This window comes from Euprymna scolopes, chromosome 2 (genome assembly GCF_053919585.1).
Source record: "Euprymna scolopes isolate OS-2025 chromosome 2, ASM5391958v1, whole genome shotgun sequence".
Lineage (NCBI taxonomy): Eukaryota > Metazoa > Mollusca > Cephalopoda > Sepiida > Sepiolidae > Euprymna > Euprymna scolopes.
The window spans coordinates 180048604-180068878 of record NC_136483.1 but is presented as its reverse complement, the minus strand read 5'-3'; the positions used below and the strand labels follow the sequence as shown (position 1 = coordinate 180068878).

Here is a 20275-nt window from a genome sequence, read left to right as displayed (position 1 = left end):
TGTATTGGATTTTTTCAAGTTAACGCTGTAATTGTTTACAAATGATTTATTTTCAGTTTGTGCGAACCGTTCTGCTTAATGCTGAATGCCCATATGAGAATTTGCGACGCTATAAAATTCCTACCTTAACAACTTACCATTGGGGACTTGTTAAAAAAATTGTCCAGTTACTGAATCCATTTGAAAAGAAATCACCAAAGAAGCTAGTTACAGAACTTCAACTATATCGATGATAATACCTACAATTTTAGCTTTGGGGTTATTTCTTTCAAAAGCTGTCCAATTCTGATATTTCTGACTTTAGTGGAATCCTTACCACTGTTGAACAATTGAATGAATCAATGGAAACAATATTTTCTATCCTATGTAACTGATAAAAACTTATGTGTCTACTTTCCGAGATCCAATATTTACATTTAAATTCCAAATGAATGACATGGAAAACTCGAAGAATTTGATTCTAAACTTCTACTTTCTACTGATGGTAATAAAGCAGAATCAACAGGATACACTTTTTCAAGCTCAGTTGAGGGTAAAAAAAATCAAAATTAAAGTAAAACTGTATCTCTTTCAAATCTGTTTGATGAATTAGCTTCAAATAAACCTACAGTAACAAATCAAAACTTAGAGCAGATAGAAACTGCAACTACAACAGAAATACAAAAATCGCAACCCAAACTCCAAAGGAGTAAATCCCTTATGATTAACTTCTTTCTTAGAACTGCACGCCAGTGGAACTCTCTGCTGCTTGCCTGTTTCCCACCTAACTACAACTTGGATGTCTTCAAGTCCAACATAAACAAACTCTATCAAAACCACCAATACTAATGATTACTACAATAGTATCTCATTGATTACTGTACACGCAATAACCCTTATCCCTGAGTGGCCTTCGGGCCTTGATAAGTGGTGACCTCCCATTGAAAAAAAAAAGAAGTGCACAAAAGAAGTTGACCATTACTTAGCTTTACAACTACTCGCAAGAGGTGATAATCCATTTCACTGGTGGAAGAAGACACAGGAGACCCTACTACTGCTGAGTAACTGGCTTCAAAATATTTAAGTGCATCACCTTCATCTTGGAGGATGAGAAGCTCTTTAGTACAGGTGGTAATGTGTATGAACCTATACAGGCTGCGTCCTGAGAATAGAGAAAGTCTAATGTTTCTACATTACAACTTAAAAGTATTCAACTTTAAATACTGCGGAGACTATGAGAGCAGAGGAAGTAGAGCAGCAGCAGGTGCAGAACTTCAGCTTATAGTTATTCACTTAAAGAATTACAATTTGTACTTTGTAGTTGGTTTGTAATTTCTTTTTTTTTATCTAATTGTTTAATTATATTAATTTAAGAATTAGAGATCGTGTTTTGTAATTTTATTTGATAAAGACAAAAGGCTATAATAGTGACCAGACACTTAATTAAATGTTAAGTTAAATTAGCAGTTACTATGTTAATGTTTCAAAGTTATCTGATGAGTCACTTGGCAGTGATGAAATGATTTAAATTTAATAGGAAAGAGAAATACAATTAATCGGCCAATTACCGATTAATCAACAAAGTGGCCGATTATGCTGATTATTGATTACCTGCCGATTAATCGGTACACCCTTAATTATTATTATGATAATTATTAGTAATATTATTTTTAACGTTCAACACATTTGTTTCAGTTTCTTAACATTTATTATACAAATTAGAAATCAGTCGTCCTGCTGACAATTTCCTATAACTTTATTATATCATCAGAACAATAAGGAACAGTAAAAGGGGAAAATTAAGAAAAAAATAAAAGAAAACTTTTTTGGGCCATGGCATTTCGAAGCTATATGCTTCACATCTTTTACTTTATATGTTTTAATATTATTGTTTGCTCCTTTTAATAGTGTTGAGCTTTTCTCATCTTGATAAGTTTTGCTTTGTTCAAGATATTTTCTTTGACAGCATAATTATATATATATATATATATATATATATATATATATATATATATATATGTTTTTCTTCATCATTTTAGAGGTTTCAAGAAGTGTTGAATCTTGTGAAACTTTGTCATCCTGGAATGAAAGACGGCCTTCCTGAATTTGACATGTACAAGATGCAGCAACGAATGAGAAGAGACAGTGAGGTAAGATTAAAAAACAAAAAATTAATTGAAATTGCTCCAGACAAGGCATGAAGTCACTTAATGTAAGGAGCTAAGAAAATACTACTTCAAAGTCTAAAACGTTGTGTGGATGAATTTTCACCCAGAAAAGAGAAATTCTTCGCTCTTTGTCAGAAACATTTCTCCTAGAAAGCACAAAATAAGGAAAGCAAGAGTTATGAAGCTACTGAAAGTAAACGCAAGGTCCACTTTCCATTCTGCATAAAATATTCCAATCCAATTTAGGTTTCGCATACAAAGGATCGAAATTGCATATTTGATAACTTTTTAAATATGGCAACCATTCCTAAAAGATATTTTATTATAACTGTCATTTATTCTCATAAAAAGATTAAGTCATCCCATAATTTCTCTCTGAATTTTAATTATAAGATAACCAACGAAAAGGGTGACTTCCTAAAAGTGACATTAAAATTCAGTCCAATTTTATGAATCATTTATTTATTGCAAACTATTATACTTATCTTTTAGTTGTTGTTGCTTCACAACGTTTCGGCCAACTATTCCTCTGGCCTTTGTCAGGTGGTTACCATGACAGAATAATACGTCCGAATCTCTTGGCTGCAACCTCAGCAATTACTCTCATCCATAGTTGTTGTTATCTCACCACATTTTTGGCTCTGGCTGGCTTTGACTAGGATTGAAACTGCTATCTTCAGACAATGCTCATCTGCAACCGTAGAGATTCAATATCTTTATCGACACCGGCTCTCACCAGATCACCGAAGTTAAGTAACAATGCGCCTGGCCAATACGTCGTAATTATTTGTGAATACTAGGCCCTGTATAAGGCACTGTCGAAGGTAAAGTATGATGTCTCATTCCCTCCACTAGTCGAGAACCCACTTCAACCCCCCAATTATGGTAACGTGAGATCATGAAAAGCAGGTGACTGCTGTAATACAGAAGCAATCAGAAATAATTCCGTTCATAGTTTTGTATCTTATTGTGCTGAGCAGTAAATTCCTTTGGCTACAAAGGTCAGGACAATTGCTCAGTATATGCACTGCTCAGACAGAAAGACACTGCAACCTACTGTCTGTATAACTGCAAAAAAAGCTATGGCAATACATCAAGCACTTTTGAGAAACAGCGTGAATGGACTTCTGAATAATAAGCAACAATGAATTTATGCCTCAAGGGAGAGAGGTAGATGGAGAGTCATAGCCGTCAAGTCTTCTTCATAAACCTGGGATATTAAAGAACTTTCTCTATTATTAAGAATTTCTTGTATGTTTTCATGAGTAGCATTTCTTTCTTTTTTTTTTTTGAAGTGGGGGTGCTTATAATAGCAATGATTTAAATAGTTGTTTTATTACCGTTCAATTATATGCTCCAAATATGCATCTCTGCGTTGCAAGAATACCTGGATATGATTTGCAAAATTGTTGATAATTTTGACACGTGTCTATTTTGGCATTGAATGAGTGGCTTTGTTGCACTTAACATGTAAGATTATTCTGTGGACCCTAAATTTGTGAACCCATTGATACATCGGGCTTTGTTTGGATATTGATGGCACCAACATTTTTTTTCTTAAAATGATTCTTCTTTATGAACCTAAAAAATTACAGCTATTGTCCAATTATTAAAGATGGATGTTTTCATGAGTAGCCAGGATTTGTGATGGTATCAGAGATGCTGAACAATAAGAGTAGTTTAGACAAGTTATTTACTTTCATGGAAACTGAAAAAATGAATTATTTCTATCAGCTTAGGAGAATTATGTTGCTATAGTTGGACTTTTCTTAGAAATGAATGTAGACGGGATGTTTTCTTAGAAATGAATGTAGACGGGATGAAATAGAGGATAATGGTTAGATGTCTTTTTTGACTCCTTGCTTTGGTCAGACATCTTTTTGACTACTTGCTTTGGTCAGACGTCTTTTTGACCTCTTGCTTTGGTCAGACGTCTTTTTGACCCCTTGCTTTCGTCAGACGTCTTTTTGACCTCTTGCTTTCGTCAGACGTCTTTTTGACCTCTTGCTTTGTGCTTTGACTTATATGTCACCTTTCTGTGATTAGTCCTAGGTATAACTTGAAAAGACATCCACTGGTGAGACGCCATTTGGAGACTGTGGGAAATGTGAAGTTGCCCCTTAGTTACCATTGCTCTTAGGTCCACTTTGGCTGAGAGTAGTAATACTTGTTAGGACATCTGGCACTACCAGATCATGATGTCTGAAGATACTGGCTTACTGACCAAAAATGCACCAAACATTACAGGATGACTGGGGACTATCTGTGAATTTAATATTTCCTTGATACTTCCTCCTTTGAAGGAAACTGCCTAGGGTGAATGCCACACCACCACCAACAACAACCTTTCTATGATTCACTACTGGGAACAATTCTATTTTGTAAGTTTTGTTTCACCATGATCTGTACTTAGTATGCCTATATAAAAATTAATACTAGCTTGTTTCCTTGCTATTTTGACATAGCCCCCCCCCTTCCATAATGTAACGCATGCAGTTTCAGCATAAACTCACTCACATCATTCGTATTTATTTTTGTCAGCTGGATTTCACTCTCTCATTTGTTGATGATTTCGTCAGTGAATCTTTGGAAAATGGTGACCAACCTTACAAGTGTCTTCAGCAAAGAAAAGCTCCATCAGAAAGTAAGTTCTTGGTTATTTCTATTATTTAATAGTTAATGTGTGTCGCAAATTAAGGTGTAACGAGCCGAGCATGCAGGGTCACCCTCCATGAGTGAAAAAATTACTTTCACCATGACTAATGTTTGTGCAAAAATATTTTTTAAATCCAAGGTGTGGTTATTGAGAAAAGTGAACAAATGAACGGATGAACAATTTGGGCACAATTTTACCCCCATAATAGGGGCAACCATAGTTATCTCAGAAAATCTGTTCTGGCAAAAGTTTACTTTTATCATGACTAATGTTTGTGCAAAATTTTTGAAAAATCCAAGGCGTGGTTATTGAGAAAAGTGCAAATAGACGAACGAACAAACAAGAGTGAATTACTAGGTCCAACCCCTTCTTTACTGGGGGAACCAATAATGAATATAGTATTATAAAAAATGAGAAGTTTTATAAATATATAAACTTTTAAAACATATGAGTTGGTTTCTTTTCAATATCTCCAAAGAAAAAAAGAGTTTGTTTTTAACTGCAGCAAATAAATAGTAGATCTAATCCTGGTTAAACAATTGTTTGAGGATATGTTTTTTTGCTTGATGTTCAGTTTCTGCTATGAGTTTGTAGTAGTGAAACGTTGATAATTACAATTTGAATTATTAGTCCCCCGTCAAAAGGAGGGTAGACCTGTAAATTCACCCTTGTCTGTTCGTTTGTTTGTCTTTCTGCACTTTTCTCAATAACTATGCCTTGGAATTTTTTGAAATTTTGCACAAACATTAAACATGATATGAGTAAAAACGTAACAGAACGGATTTTCCAGGAAAACTCCGGTTGCCCCACTTAGGAGTGCCTTTCGGGTTAAAATTGACACTTTTGTGCTTATTAAAAAAAAATTGATACCTTGGATTTTTATAAAACTTTCTGAAAAGTTGTAACTAACTGATTTCTAGATGATTTTGTTTGTCTATATTTTGCGATAACTCTTGGGTGTGCCCCAAGGGCTTCTTTTTTTTTTTTTTTAAAGCACTCCATTTTTGGGACTATTTTACCATATTTGTCCAAAGTTTTCTGTGTATGTCTATTTAGCAGTTTTGCATGGTATTGAACTCACATTTAAATATGTTAAGGCCCTGGGGACTTTTGGGGCTAAATGTTGGGAGGGAAGGGGCAAATGATGGACTTAGTCATTTCTTTTTTTTGCATGGGGCAGAACTCAAATTTACATATATTAAGGCCTAAAACTGTACCGTTTGTTCATTTTGACCAGGATTTGATGTCCCCCGAGGGTCTTTTAGGGCTTAATGAGGGGGGGGGGACAAATGCTGAACTTAGTCATTTTTTTTATGCCTCATTCACTGTGCACTCACGGGGAACCATGCATGCTTCACTTTTTTTTTTTTTATTTATAATCAAATATTTACTGAAATTAAAACCTAAAAGCTCCACCAGAAAGTGAGTTCTTGGTTATTTCTCTTAGCATTTAATGATATTTTTATTTCTTTATTTTTTTTATACTCATATTCATTCTAAACAAGGCATATTGCCACTTGGCTACTGTTTGGGACCATGTTTAGAGGAGATGAACAAGATGTTGGTTTACATTACATTTAAACTTCTGTATGTTAGTACAGTAAGAGAAGCAGGTAACAGGAAGGGAATTCCAAAGTCTAGCAGTGTGAGGGGAAGAAATTATTAAAGTCAAAGGTTTTCCGGTATTTAGGAACCTCCACAGTGAAGGAGTGTGCTTTTGTTGTTAAACAGGTTTGTTGAGGGTATGTATGTCGAGGGGGCACAAGTGGAATGAGTTCATCAGAGCACATTCCATTAAAATATTTGTAAAACAGGCACAGTTATGCAAAATTATGGCAATGGGACAGGGGTTGGAGCTTAGTTGATATAATGATGAATACAGTAATAAAAAAAAAAATTAAAAGTATGAACTTTTGACACACATAAGTTGATTTTTTTTTTCAAAGTAAAGAAAGTACAATTTGTTTTTAACTGCAAAAGTGAAGTAGTACATCTAGTGCTGATTGAAGAATTGCACGAGGATGTATTTTTTAATCATTGTAGATTTTCTGCTTTGAGTTTGTAGTAGCGAAACTTTGGTAATTATACTTTGAATTATTTTTTTTTTATTTATAATTAAATATTATATTAAAATCAAAATTATTTATTTATAATTAAATATATATTAAAATCAAAAATAAGATGCAATAGCATAAAATAATTTTAAAAATCCTATTTTAAAAAATAATTTTATAGAATTAAATCCATCAGAATGCATTTTGTGTTCTTCACAAATGAGTCAGTTATTTTAATTTTTCATTAATTAATTGCAAAAAAAAAAAAGATCAACTTATTTTGTGACCCTTCAAAATTTGAAAAATATTTGCAAACATTTAAACTATCAAACAGAAGTTATATCAACAAATTCTTATGCATTCCTCAATGCTCTAAGGAAGAATTCATTTGCAAGTTGGTAGACCCAATCACACCCACTGACTGAAAGAAATGCAAAGCTGAAGACTTGGAAAGAAATAGTGAAGACCGACACGGTCCTTGCATTTTTTATGTAAATCACTGGAATTGGGAATCCTGAACTTTACAAGGATGATTCACCCGGAATGAGTAGTGTTGAGACAATCAGAATTGAAAAAATCAGAACTTTTGTTGAGTATTGAAATTGGAAAAATTGTGTCTATTTTCCAATGCCAAAAATAATTCTTTTAATTGTTTATCTTTTTCTTTATTTTTGTTTAAAACTTAATTTTCCATTTCTGGTACTTATGATAAAAATGATAGATACTTATTTATTTTAAACTACTGGTAAAACAAAAATATATAGATCAACCCCCTAAAAGTCTATTTTTAAATTTGCGAAAATATAGGCACATATTACTTGGGTTTTTATGCAGCAGCCTTGGCAATGCTCTCAATTCCAGTTCATGTTCCCTGTAAACATTAGGCTGAGGAGTTTAAAAGAAGTACTTTCAGGTAATGTGTTCTTGGCCATTGCTATCGGTGGTAGAGAAGGTTTCTTGTAATTATTGAAGGAAACAAGTTTAGTCTTAGCAGCATTGAATGTAACCTTCCATTTCAGTCCCTATTCCACTACAGATTGGAGGTCATCCTCTAGTGTTTCTGCCATATTCTTATATATGTGTCCATTTGTTTTCCCCTGGTGCCTTTTATAGAGAGTGGTGTCATCAGCAAATATACCCATCTCCGAAACAATTTAATCAGGGAGGTCATTTATCAATATCAGGAATAATAAAGGTCCAAGGACCGACCCCTGAGGTACTTCTGCATTTATATCATATTGTTTAGATTTACAACTGTCGAGGACAACCTGGATTTTTCTCTTAAGAAGTATTTAATTGAAATGAATGTTTCTGTTCTAAGCACAATTGAATCATGATATTTATCTTTTGCATTTTAAACTTTAACTCAAGCTATTATATATAAAACATAATTTTATGAAATCAACAGTTGATTCTTGAGAGAGAACTTGTTTCACAGATGGGTATATTTGCTGATGACACCACTCTCTATAACAGGCACAATGGGAAAACAAATGAATACATATCTAAAGAACTGATAGTCTATGGCTGACTGGGATAGCTTCCATACATTTATATCTGATCTATCTCTGCATTCCATGTTTAAAAAGGATGTGTCCTCTATAGTATCAGACCTGACCGAATGGTTAATTGTAGGCATAGACTGATTCATACCATCCAAAAAATTTCAACAAAAACCTAACAGCCAGCCATGGTTCTCCCCAGAATGTGCTGCTACTATTGTGCACAGAAATCACTTTTTCCATAGCTACCAATGTAATAGATGTACTGAGACTAAAGCTCGTTTCAGGACTCCCAGCAACCACTGTAAAAGAGTAATAAAAAATGCAAGAGAGCTATATGCTCAGTCCGTTAAATCCAAAGTAGCTGAGCGATGGCTTGGTTCCCATCAGTTCTGGCAAATAGCAAACAGGATCCTGAACGGAAGCATGCATCCTATCTCAACCATCATCAATGGACCTAAGGTCATCTCGTCAGCATCATACAAAGCCAAACTATTTGCCAAGAACTTTGCAGCTAATTCTACCCTATGCGACGAAGGCCATCAACTTCCCGTATTTCCTCCTATAACAGACAACACGCTATGCAACATACAAATATCTGTGCATGAGGTTGGCAAGCTAATCAAGAACCTTGATTCCAGTAAAGCAACCGGCCCTGACGGCATTCCAATTATAGTGCTGAAAAAGCTTCAACCAGGACTTGCCCTCATACTTACAAAACTGTTTAAGCATTGCCTTAAGGAGAATTGCTTCCCAACACCCTGGAAAATCTCATCAGTATGCCCTGTATTTAAAAATTCAGGTGATAAGTCATCTCCCTCTAAATAAGTCATGAGTAAGTTGTTGGAATCCATATTAAATAAAGTAGTAAACCACCTCAACAGAAACAACCTTCTTAGTGACGTGCAGTATGGTTTCTGTTCTGCAAGATCTACAGCAGATGTGCTAACGGTTATATCTCATAGGATTAGTGAATCTCTCGACAAAGGCTTCCTTTCTAGGGCAATTGCTCTTGACATATCAAAAGCCTTCGATAAGGTATGGCATAAAGGCCTACTTCACAAGATTTCCAGCTATGGTATAACTGGAAATGTTTTCTCAATTATTAAATCATTTCTCTCCGATAGGCTCATAAGAGTAGTGGTTGATAGGCAGAAATCAGAGGCCCACAATATTAATGCTGGAGTCCCTCAGGGGTTCATCCTGGGCCCAACTCTCTTACTGATCTACATCAATGATCTCCGAAAACACATACTTAAATCATTCATTGACATCTATGCTGGTGACATGACCATCTATGGCAACACATCAAAGGCAGTAAATGACAAAGTTCTCTCTGATTCTCTCTCCTCTGATCTCGAGCGCGTGGTACAGTGGGGCTAGAGGTGACTGGTTATTTTTAATGCATCTAAAACCAAGCTCCTATCTTTACATCATCAATGCTCTGATCCCCGTCTGGCATCAATTGAAATGGATGGCTCTCGTCTAAGAGAGGCTCCATGTATTGATAAGCTTCTGGAATTGACTTTTAATCATGACCTGAAATTGAACATGTACATCAAGTCTGTTGCCAAGGTTGCTGGAAAAATGGTAAGGTCCTTCTTCCGCTCCAGAAGATATCTCACTGCTGATGCAATTCTCTATCTATATAAAAGCCAAGTATGTCCAAAGATGGAGTACTGCTGCCACATCTGGGAAGGATCTGCTAAAAACAGCCTATCCTGCCTTGACAGAGTACAAAATAGACTTCGTGGCTTAGTGGGGGATGCTTTTTTCTGCAACCTCTCTCCCACAGAAGAGACGTTGTGAGCCTGTCTTTGTTTTTTTGTTATTTTCATAGCAAGTGCTTGTCTGAGCTCCAATCTATGGTCGCTCCTCGCCAATCTTTCACGAGAAACACCCGTCTAACTGAAACCACTGTCAATAATTTTCCCCATTATTTATCTGTGCCTAAATCAAAACGTAGATTCCATGAACAAAGAAGTGCACACCTGTGGAACTCTCTTCCATTTGCGTGTTTCCCACCTGACTACAACTTGGATGTCTTAAAGTTCAACATAAACAAATTCCTGCTAAACCTCCCCCTTAAGTAAGACACTTTATCAAATCTCCATTGCTAACGATTACTACAATTTTATCCTATTGATTACTGTACACGCAATAACTCTTATCCCTGAGTGGCTTCCAGGCCTTGATAAGTGGTGACTACCATGTAAAAAAAAAAAAAATGTAGACTACAATGTATTGCATACTAACTCACTGTGGGGTGCATGTGCAGCAATCAATTTGATTGAGAAATGGGCAATTTCACAGATTTTGATGACAATAAAAACATTTGAAGTGTGCAACATTTGTTGATCTTAATTCAATCCCGGGCAATGTTGAGTCTCCCTACTAGTATTTATGTATATTTATATATTTTTTCATATTTATTTCATAGATTACCAAATTTTTGGGGGTCTTGAGTATGGTTCTTATCATACCCCGACTGCTTCACTGTTGGACTCTGAAACAATAAGTAGTCAGGATAAAGAATCCTACGTCGATGCTAAAGAACCAACCGATGGTGATGCAGCTGATTGGACGTCAGATCCAAGGTAGGATTCCAACACTTTTTCTTTTGAAGTTGTTTCTTAATCATTTTTTTTTTCTCACGGAATGTTGTTGGCAGTGTTTAGTTAGCCTTGTGTCCTACATTGATAGACATCATCTTGGATAGCATTTAAGGCATCAATAAGTAGTCAGGATAAAGAATCCTACGTCGATGCTAAAGAACCAACCGATGGTGATGCAGCTGATTGGACGTCAGATCCAAGGTAGGATTCTAACACTTTTTCTTTTGAAGTTGTTTCTTAATCATTTTTTTTTTCTCATGGAATGTTGTTGGCAGTGTTTAGTTAGCCTTGTGTCCTACATTGTAAGACATCATCTTGGATAGCATTTAAGGCATCAAAAGCTCATCATTGAAATGGAAAACTGATTCTGAAGTGAATTGTAGAAGTGTTCATGCTACAGTAAAACGTTCTCAAGGATTATCGATTATATGGCTATTTGATTTTTTTTTATATTATTTTGATTAATTGGACTACTGTTGTCATCTTGGGCCTTCTTCTTACGTTTCAGCTGATGCAACCTCCAACCTTCTTCAGGTGTATCTTGTCAAACTGGGGCATCTTTCTGAATTTCAGACAGAACTTTTTATTTGGTTGACAGAACAAGAACAAGCTGCTTTCATGGATTAAATAATGCGGCCCTTTCAAAATTTCATACAAATTCCAGGGTTTAACAAGATCCAAATGAAGATAGTCACGCCGACAGAAATATTATAAGAATCATGTTCTCCCTTATCATCAGGATGTTTTTGAGCCTTGGTAAATGGTGACTCATTAGTATATAAAAAAGAAAAAAAATATGTCCTGCATAGAAACAGTAGTCAAAATAATCTGAATAATGCAAATTTTCAATCCTCTTCTCCAAAATTCTAAACCATTTTTTTTTTTTCCAGTTCTACAATGTTAATCAGAATGAACTTTTCTCATGGTTCATTGCTCTGTTATTTGCTAAGTCCATTATTCTTGTGATTTTCTCAAAATTTGTTATTTAGTTTTTCACAAAATTTTACATTAGGCTTATCGATGCCTCCGTTCAATCTTAAAAGACAAAGGATACCCTCTGTAGGGGCAGCTGCACATGTAATTGTGTGGCAAGGGCTGCGCATTCCTCAACCTCACCTCTCCTGAATCGGCACTGCTTGAGTCCAGTGGCAAGAAGTTCAGGATAACTGGAAACAATGCAGAGATAAGCAGAGAGCACATACAACACCTAGAAGTCCCAAATGGTCACCTATTTGGTACTAACCAGGCTCATCATTGCTAAACTTTGGTGATCTGACAGGAACCCGTATGTCAAATGTGATTATGCCGTATATGAGGTTTATAAGACCATGAATATAGATATCTTATTGATTCTTACACAGTTTGTTGCATAGGATGGGGTCATATTTAAGATGACGGGTACATATATATATATATATATATATGATGATGATGAGGGAGAGATAGAAGATATTTATACCGTTCTGGAGTCTTTCTTTTTATAACATATATTAGCGAGGAGAGGGTGATCAGTTCTTTTAACACAGGAGGGGAGAATCATTACTTATGATGGAGAGGGGAACACATTACTTAGGATGGGGTTGTACAAAGTTTATATTAAGGATGTTTCACACATTAACTTTTGCTGTTGAATGACGACACGACACAGTTTTACAAAAACATGATAACTTTATTATCGTATCGACCGGTCGAAAGATGATGACGTCAAGGAATTCAAAGTCATCTACATGATTAAACGTTCTCCCTTCGCTTCTAAAAGGACCCTCCTCTTATCATATCAGCTCTGTCCAACCGACTCTGCTGGTTGTTCGATCCAGACTCGACTGCCCCTGATCTTCGACTGCCTAGCTCCTATATTGAGAATTCATTTTTGCTATGACGTCGGGTGTGTGGTCTTAAAACGTGATCGACTCACGTGGCTTAAACATACATTTCCAAAAAACTTTTTTTCAACAAAGAATTATCACTAAGCTATTTTTCAACCTAACTTATTTTTCAATATGTTTTTAAATTGTATTTTTCATCATTTTCTTAGCTGACTATTTTAATTCAATTTCCATAAAAGAATGCACAATTAAATTCTTTTTGCAAACAAACATATCTAAACTTTTTTATATGAAATTTAACAATGCGAAATTCTAACATTCTATTTTCTGAATCTATCTCTGAACTTTGCTTACATGGTTCGAATCTCGGTCTATCCTAATCTCATTTTCCACTTATCTAATGTTCTTACTTACAGGAAAAGGGGACAGCCCCTTTTCCTGCAACAAGTTCACAGGCGTATTGTGCTGATACACAAAAGTAGTCAGTTGTGATGTGTCTCCTTTTTATAGTTGTGGCAGTAGAAACCCTGTTTACTTACCTCCCTACTAGGGCAGAACTAAATGCAAGGTCAGTTTTTATGTGGAGAGGTACTCTAGATTAGGACAAAAAATAAAAATTACCTCAAACTAGAAGGATTTTTTTACTGACCAAGGATAGAAGAGACGAAGTGTCATATCAAAACAGATAATGCTTTGCTACTGATCAAAAGTTTAAGAATCATTCTCTCTCTTCATCTTTTGGATAGATTCCGACCCAGAAAACAGGAATTCTTCCATCTTTGTCAGAAACATCGCTCATGGAATGTGAGGATTAAAGGGCAAAATAAAGGAAGCGAAAGTTACACGGCTGCTGAAAGTAAAACCAATGTCCACTTTCTAGTCTTTAAATTAATTTGCTCCTAAATCTAATAAAATTTTAAATTTATGTCCTTTTTTTTATTTATGTAAAATTGATTGTAGGGTAGGGTGGAGATAAGTCATGCTTTACTTTTTTTTTTTTTTGCATAATTCATTTGCAAAGTCTGGTACTTCTGTGTTATTGTGTATCTATATATCTATAAAAGTGAAATTGTCTGTGTGTGTGTGTACATTCCCTATCAAACTACTCTGTCAATTTTCAGTCTATAAACTCAAGATTTGACATAAAGGGTATTAAGATTTGGGAAAACCTTTTTAATCAGTTTTTGGCCTGAAATTTGGCTGTCAACGGATCAAAGTTCAATGATTTGACTTTAAAAACTCTACCAAACTCCTCTACCATTTTTGGGTCTAAACACTTAAAATTTTAGATGTAGGTTACTTTGATATGGATAAAACTTTTTAATTTGATTTGAGCCAAAAACAATAAATGTTAAGGGGTCAAAATTGGAGTCAAAGTTTTTAAAAATTTGACCTCTACGGTCTCTACCAAATTACTCAGCCAACTTTTGGTCTAAACATTTGAAATTTTATATAAAGTGTATTCAGGCATAGGGCAAGCTTTTTAATCGATTTTCGGATGAAAAAAGAAAGAAAAAGAAAGATTTGACCTTTGTAGTCTCTAGCAGAATATTCAGCCAATTTTGGATCTAAGCATTTGAAATTTTACATAAAGGGTATTCAGACATGCAGCAATGTTTTTAATTAGTTTTTAGGCGAAAATTTGGCTGCCAAGAGGTCAAAGTTGAAAGAGCTGACCTTTGCAGACTCTACCAAACTTCTCTGCCAATTTTGGGTCTAGACACTTGAAATTTTAGATGTAGGTTACCTGGATATGAGTCAAACTTTTTAATATATATACACATGCACATAAAGTTATGAACAGTACATAGGGCCTGAACAAAGCTGAACTGAACTGCTAATATGAAATATTTTCGTCTTAAATTTAATTTGATGGAAAGGGAGAGATAGTTCAAACTTTTTAATTGTACCTAGCATAAAACTTTTTTTCACGTGTTTCATTTAGTAAAACTTTTATTTCATTTATCTAATTTTTTTCTATTACAATTGGTTTATTATTTGATGCTTTACTTCTTTCAATAAATTTTTATCTATTAAAATTGATGTGATGCTTAATTTATTTCAAAAAGTCTATTTAATTTTAATGTATCGTCTGAAGTTTTTTTTTGCTTTTGTATTTATTCCACCTTTCATCACCCAAAAGATTGAGCTAAGTGATTTATATATTTATATATCAGTGTATTGTTTATGACATTTAAAATATTTTTACAGCTCTGTACAACATTTGGCTTTGAAAGGTGTGAAGCAAGTTTGGTCCAAAGACGGTCTTATTCAGGAAACATTGGACAAAACCAACTCAGGACAGAAAGAAAGCAACGAAACGTCAATGGTAATGTTCTTTGGCACGTCTTTGTAGGGTTATAAACCAATGGAATCAGTAAAAATAAAATGGCAACAATAGTCATTGCAGCAGTAGGATCAATCACAAGTATGTTTTAAAAATGAGCAAAGCAATCATAAAGCAATTTATCCAGCAGAATATGTGTACCAATAAGTTCAATACAATCTGAGATTAGTGTTCATAAAGTTCCAAGGCAAAGCAATTTATCCAGCAGAATATGTGTACCAATAAGTTCAATACAATCTGAGATTAGTGTTCATAAAGTTCCAAGGCAAAGCAATTTATCCAGCAGAATATGTGTACCAATAATAAGTTTGATACAATTCGGAAGGAGTACCTATAGCATAACGAACAAAATACTAGATAAAATTTAGTTGTAAGTGAGACTCTTTTGGAAGTTTAAGGTTCAATCCTCCATGCGGATGATACAAAGAATCTATTTATTTGCGGACTGTTATCCTCATCTTCATAATTGTTTCACCATGTTTCAGCCAACTATTCCTCTGGCCTTCTTCAGGTCGTTAACTGGGATGGGATAGGAATGCTTTGGAGGCCCTCACACAGAGGATAAAGGCATTGAGTCTCTACGGTTTCAGGTGAGTATTGTCTGAAAATAGTGGTTTCAATCTTACCCAAAGCAAGCTAGAGGACTAGTTGGCAAAAAAATTGCTGAGGCAACAACCACTATGGAAGGCAGTAATTATTGGGGATACAGTTTAGAGACTAATAATTACTGAGGATACAGTTACAAGGCTAAGCATTCCTGTCCCATTGCGGTTAACCACCTGAAGAAGGCAAGAACAATAGTTGGCTGAAACGTGGTGAAACAATAACAACTATGGAGATGAAGATAACAGTCCACAAATAAATAAATAAAAATATAAATTACTTATCTCAAACCATTCTAATAAAAAATAATATATAACAAAGAATATAATTGTAAACTTTTACACGATCATGGCTCATGGATGACAGAACGAGAACAAGCTATCCTCATGGATTAAATAAAGGGTTCTGTTAAAAATTTTGTGCAGATTCCCAAATTTGACAAAACGACAAGATATATCTGAAGAAGGTTGATGAATATATCACCTGAAACATTGTGGAAATAACACTCCAGATGCGAACACTAGTCCGAATAATCCAAATAATAAATATTATTAATCCTCATCTAAAACATTCAGAAACATAATCTCAAACCAGTGTTCACTAAATCCATAATCAAATCGACTATAAACAGTCTAGCAAGCAGTCACAAAAAATGCAAAAAAAAAATAAAAAGCAAAAATAAATCAAATCTTCCATACAAAAACTAAGAAAATGAACTCCAAAATTTATGATTTCACTATATAATAAAGCATAGCTTTTTCTTCAGAAGGAGGCATATTTTTTCATTAGTTGTTCAATAGGGAAAGAAAATTAATATAATTTATCACTTGTAACATTAATTGTTTTATAATTAGTAAATTTATATTTAACATTTGAACATAAATATTTCATAGCTGCGATAAAGCATTCTTGCAGCAATGTACTTTCGTAGAGGCAAGTCAACAATGCTTAGTTTTTGGTTCGATGGTTTGGATATGTCCATACATAAACATTGGAAGGAAGGTACTATTTAATATGCATAATAAAAAAGTAAACAGCCTTACTTACGTAGAGATAAGCCAAAAATGTTTAGTTTCAGTTTGGATGATGTGGAAATCAAATTGTGTCCATACATAAACATTAGAAGTAAGATATTATTTGATAGGAAGTAAAATAAATGGCTTTACTAACATAGAGGCAATAAATGCTTAGTCTTTGTGTAGATTGTGTGGATATGAAAGTGTGTCTATACATAAACATTGGAAGTAAGGTACTATTTAATAGGAATGAAAGAAAAAAATGGCCTTAGGTAACATTATTATTGACTTTATATCCAGATTGAAATATAAAATTCAGTGAAAGTAAATTCACATTGTAAGAGGTCATTAAATGTGAATTTCACCCTAAAGTATCTTATTCAGTCTCACAGATGAGAGTTGATATGTTGCAAAACAAAAATAACCAACCAATCAACCTAATTTTAAAACTTTAACTTCAAATAAAAATTTCCATTTTTCTGCTTTTATATAAATTTCTTGATTGAGATTGTCAGACTGACTTCCTCATCTTGGTTGTTATAGTCACAACGTTTCGGCCTTTTTACCCTCCGGCCTTCATCAGGTGTTTTGTCTCTAACTGAGGAACCGTTTGTTAGGAGTCTCGAGCCCAACCCTTTATTATTATTATTACGGGGGTACCGTGTTCGAACTCCAGCTAGGCTCTGGGACATAGTTGCTGATTCTCTGTTTTGATTGTTACTTTTTTACTGCCTTCGTTCAGGATTGAACTCAGCACCTTTGGGTAACTGTAAACTTTGATAGAACGTCTAGGATCACTCGGCCATATGTCACTAGGACAATTCTTAGCTGTTTTTGTTAATGTTAAACCTATGTTGTTATTCAAGGTTTTCTCTCTCTATCAGAGGTGCCCAAATTGCAATGAAACACCTGATGAAGGCCGGAGGGTAAAACGGCCGAAACGTTGTGACTATAACAACCAAAATGAGGAAGTCAGTCCGACAATCCCAATCAATGAAAACACCTCATCTCAAAAATACAGACAATTACTATGTAAATTTCTGTTTTCTAGCCTCATTTTTACAAGCATCACATAATGAAGAGGAACGTGTATTCTTTGAAAAATTAATTTCTGTCTTTTTTGTTTATCGTTTTTGAAAATTTAATTTTTACATACATTTTTTTTTCTTTCAATATTATTTTTAACTTTATTAATTCTTTAGGTTCAAAGTGGTAGTTCAAAGACAGAAGAATCACCGCAGGTAGATTCAGCCGAGAAACGGGAGCAAGACGAATTGGCGTCTGCACTATTTGCAGGACTTCCAACCAAGGTAATTTTTTATGCATTTTATTATTTGTTTGTTTTCCCAATTTGGACATTTTCCTTTTTAATTATTTTCTCATGTACAGAATATTTACACCATTAATAAAATATTAGTAAATGGATCAGATTCTGTTAAATACTTTGTCTGGTAGTTCCCAACAATGCCATCTAAATTATTATTATTATTTTTTTTTTTTACTATTTCTGAATCAATTCCACCATAAAATGTTTGATGACATTGATATTCTTAATCTTATCTGGCAAATTATTCAACAATAAATGACTATTAGAATAATAAAAAAAATGTGACTATTAACAAAAAAATATGTGACACTATTATCAAAAAAAAATGACTTTATTAAAAAAAAATAAATTTATGACACTATTATGAAAAAAAAATAAATTTATGACACTATTATGAAAAAAAAATATATGACTATTATCAAAAAAATATGACACTATTATCAAAAAATATATATGACACTATTATCAAAAAATATATATGACACTATTATCAAAAAATATATATGACACTATTATCAAAAAATATATATGACACTATTATCAAAAAATATATATGACACTATTATCAAAAAAATATATATGACACTATTATCAAAAAAATATATATGACACTATTATCAAAAAAATATATATGACACTATTATCAAAAAAATATATATGACACTATTATCAAAAAAATATATATGACACTATTATCAAAAAAATATATATGACACTATTATCAAAAAAATATATATGACACTATTTAAAAAAAAATACATTATTCTGTTAGCAAAAGAAATATATATGTCTCTATTAGCACAAAAATATATATTACTCTATTAGCACAAAAAATATATATTACTCTATCAGCCAAAAAAAAATCAGATTTAATTTCTGAAATCTGTTTTAATAAATTTTCAGACTGAGAAAAATATCAAATGTCTCCTATAATTTGAAATATTTTGTCCTTTAGTCCTTACATTCCATGAGCAATGTTTCTTACAAAGGGGGGAAGAATTGCTGTTTTTTAGGTATGAATTTATGTAACAAACACTTATGATTGGCTAGTTTTTGACCTTACAGTAATGTTTTTTTGTTTTTTTAGCTCCTTATCAGATCAAGTGGCTTCATGACTTGTCTGGAGCGATTTCTATCTATTTTTTGCTAATAGAGTAATATAGTTTTTTTTTTTGTTTTTTTTGCTAATAGTCATATTTCATTTGCTAATAGAGTTTAGTAGTTAATCCTAGTTGTTCCGGTCTTCCCTGTAACCATTTACCGTTTTTATTAGTTTTGTAATGCTGCTTCTTATATTTTACAATCTCAATACTCGTGCTACCAGATCAGGCTGTCTATTGACTTCCTGAGACGAAATGCACCTACATCGGTTTTCTGTTTTTGTTTTCTATTCTCTTTTGTAAAACTTAATTATGTTCTGCAAAAACAAAAGCAACAACCCCCTTCCCCTTTCCTTTCCTTTTCCTTCCCTACTTCCCAACCCCGTCGGCCCCCTCTCTCTCCCCTTCCCCCCCTTTTTTCCCTGTTGGTAGGGCACTAGAATAAGCCGACTGCCCCCCCCCCTGCAGAAGGTAAAAATCCCTCAATTGGGCAACCAGTTAGCCGTGGGTTGCTACCCGTAATGCCTTAGGACGTGATCCTGGTGATTGAGCTAACCTAGACCTGGGTGCATAAAAGTCTAGGCACTGCAACACATTACTTCGGCCCTTACTTCGGCTAGACGGGCAGTCGGAGAGGCCCGATCCGACCAATCGGCCAGTCACGCCAAGCCTTAGCATTTACACCCAAAGTACCAACTACCACAACAAAGAACAAAACTTAAAGGTACTCCCACCTTTTTTTTTATTTTATTTTTCTTCCCCCACTACAAAAAATAGGCAAACCAAGTAAGTGCTAGAAGGTGGTGGCAAGGGTCAATCAATTGGAAAGACCAGAACTCAACACTCCATCTGAACAAATGTATTTTTGAGGACATATTGAACAGAAAATATTGTGCTTGAGAATGCCTTACCAAAAGAGTATATCCTCCACGTAGCCCCGACATGGTCAAGGCGAATGGGTTTCCCCCTTACTATGCCCCAATTTTGGACTCCGAGGTGGATAGGTAGCGTGGTTGATGAAAAATAAATCCCAAAATCCATGGCTGATAAAAACAAATGCATCTCCCTCAAAACCCTTAAAA

The 20275-nt window shown here is 34.2% G+C and overlaps 1 protein-coding gene across 2 annotated transcripts in view; it reads left to right on the top strand.

The window, feature by feature from the left end:
* Positions 1 to 20275, top strand: part of LOC145299251 (uncharacterized) — a 121335-nt gene that overhangs the window by 62382 nt on the left and 38678 nt on the right. For both annotated transcript variants that reach the window (XM_080144387.1, XM_080144386.1), the window contains exons 15-19: positions 2019 to 2129; positions 4689 to 4791; positions 10800 to 10956; positions 15012 to 15129; positions 17969 to 18076. In XM_080144387.1, the coding sequence (XP_080000513.1) occupies positions 2019 to 2129; positions 4689 to 4791; positions 10800 to 10956; positions 15012 to 15129; positions 17969 to 18076 (597 nt within the window). The remainder of the gene's footprint in view (positions 1 to 2018; positions 2130 to 4688; positions 4792 to 10799; positions 10957 to 15011; positions 15130 to 17968; positions 18077 to 20275) is intronic.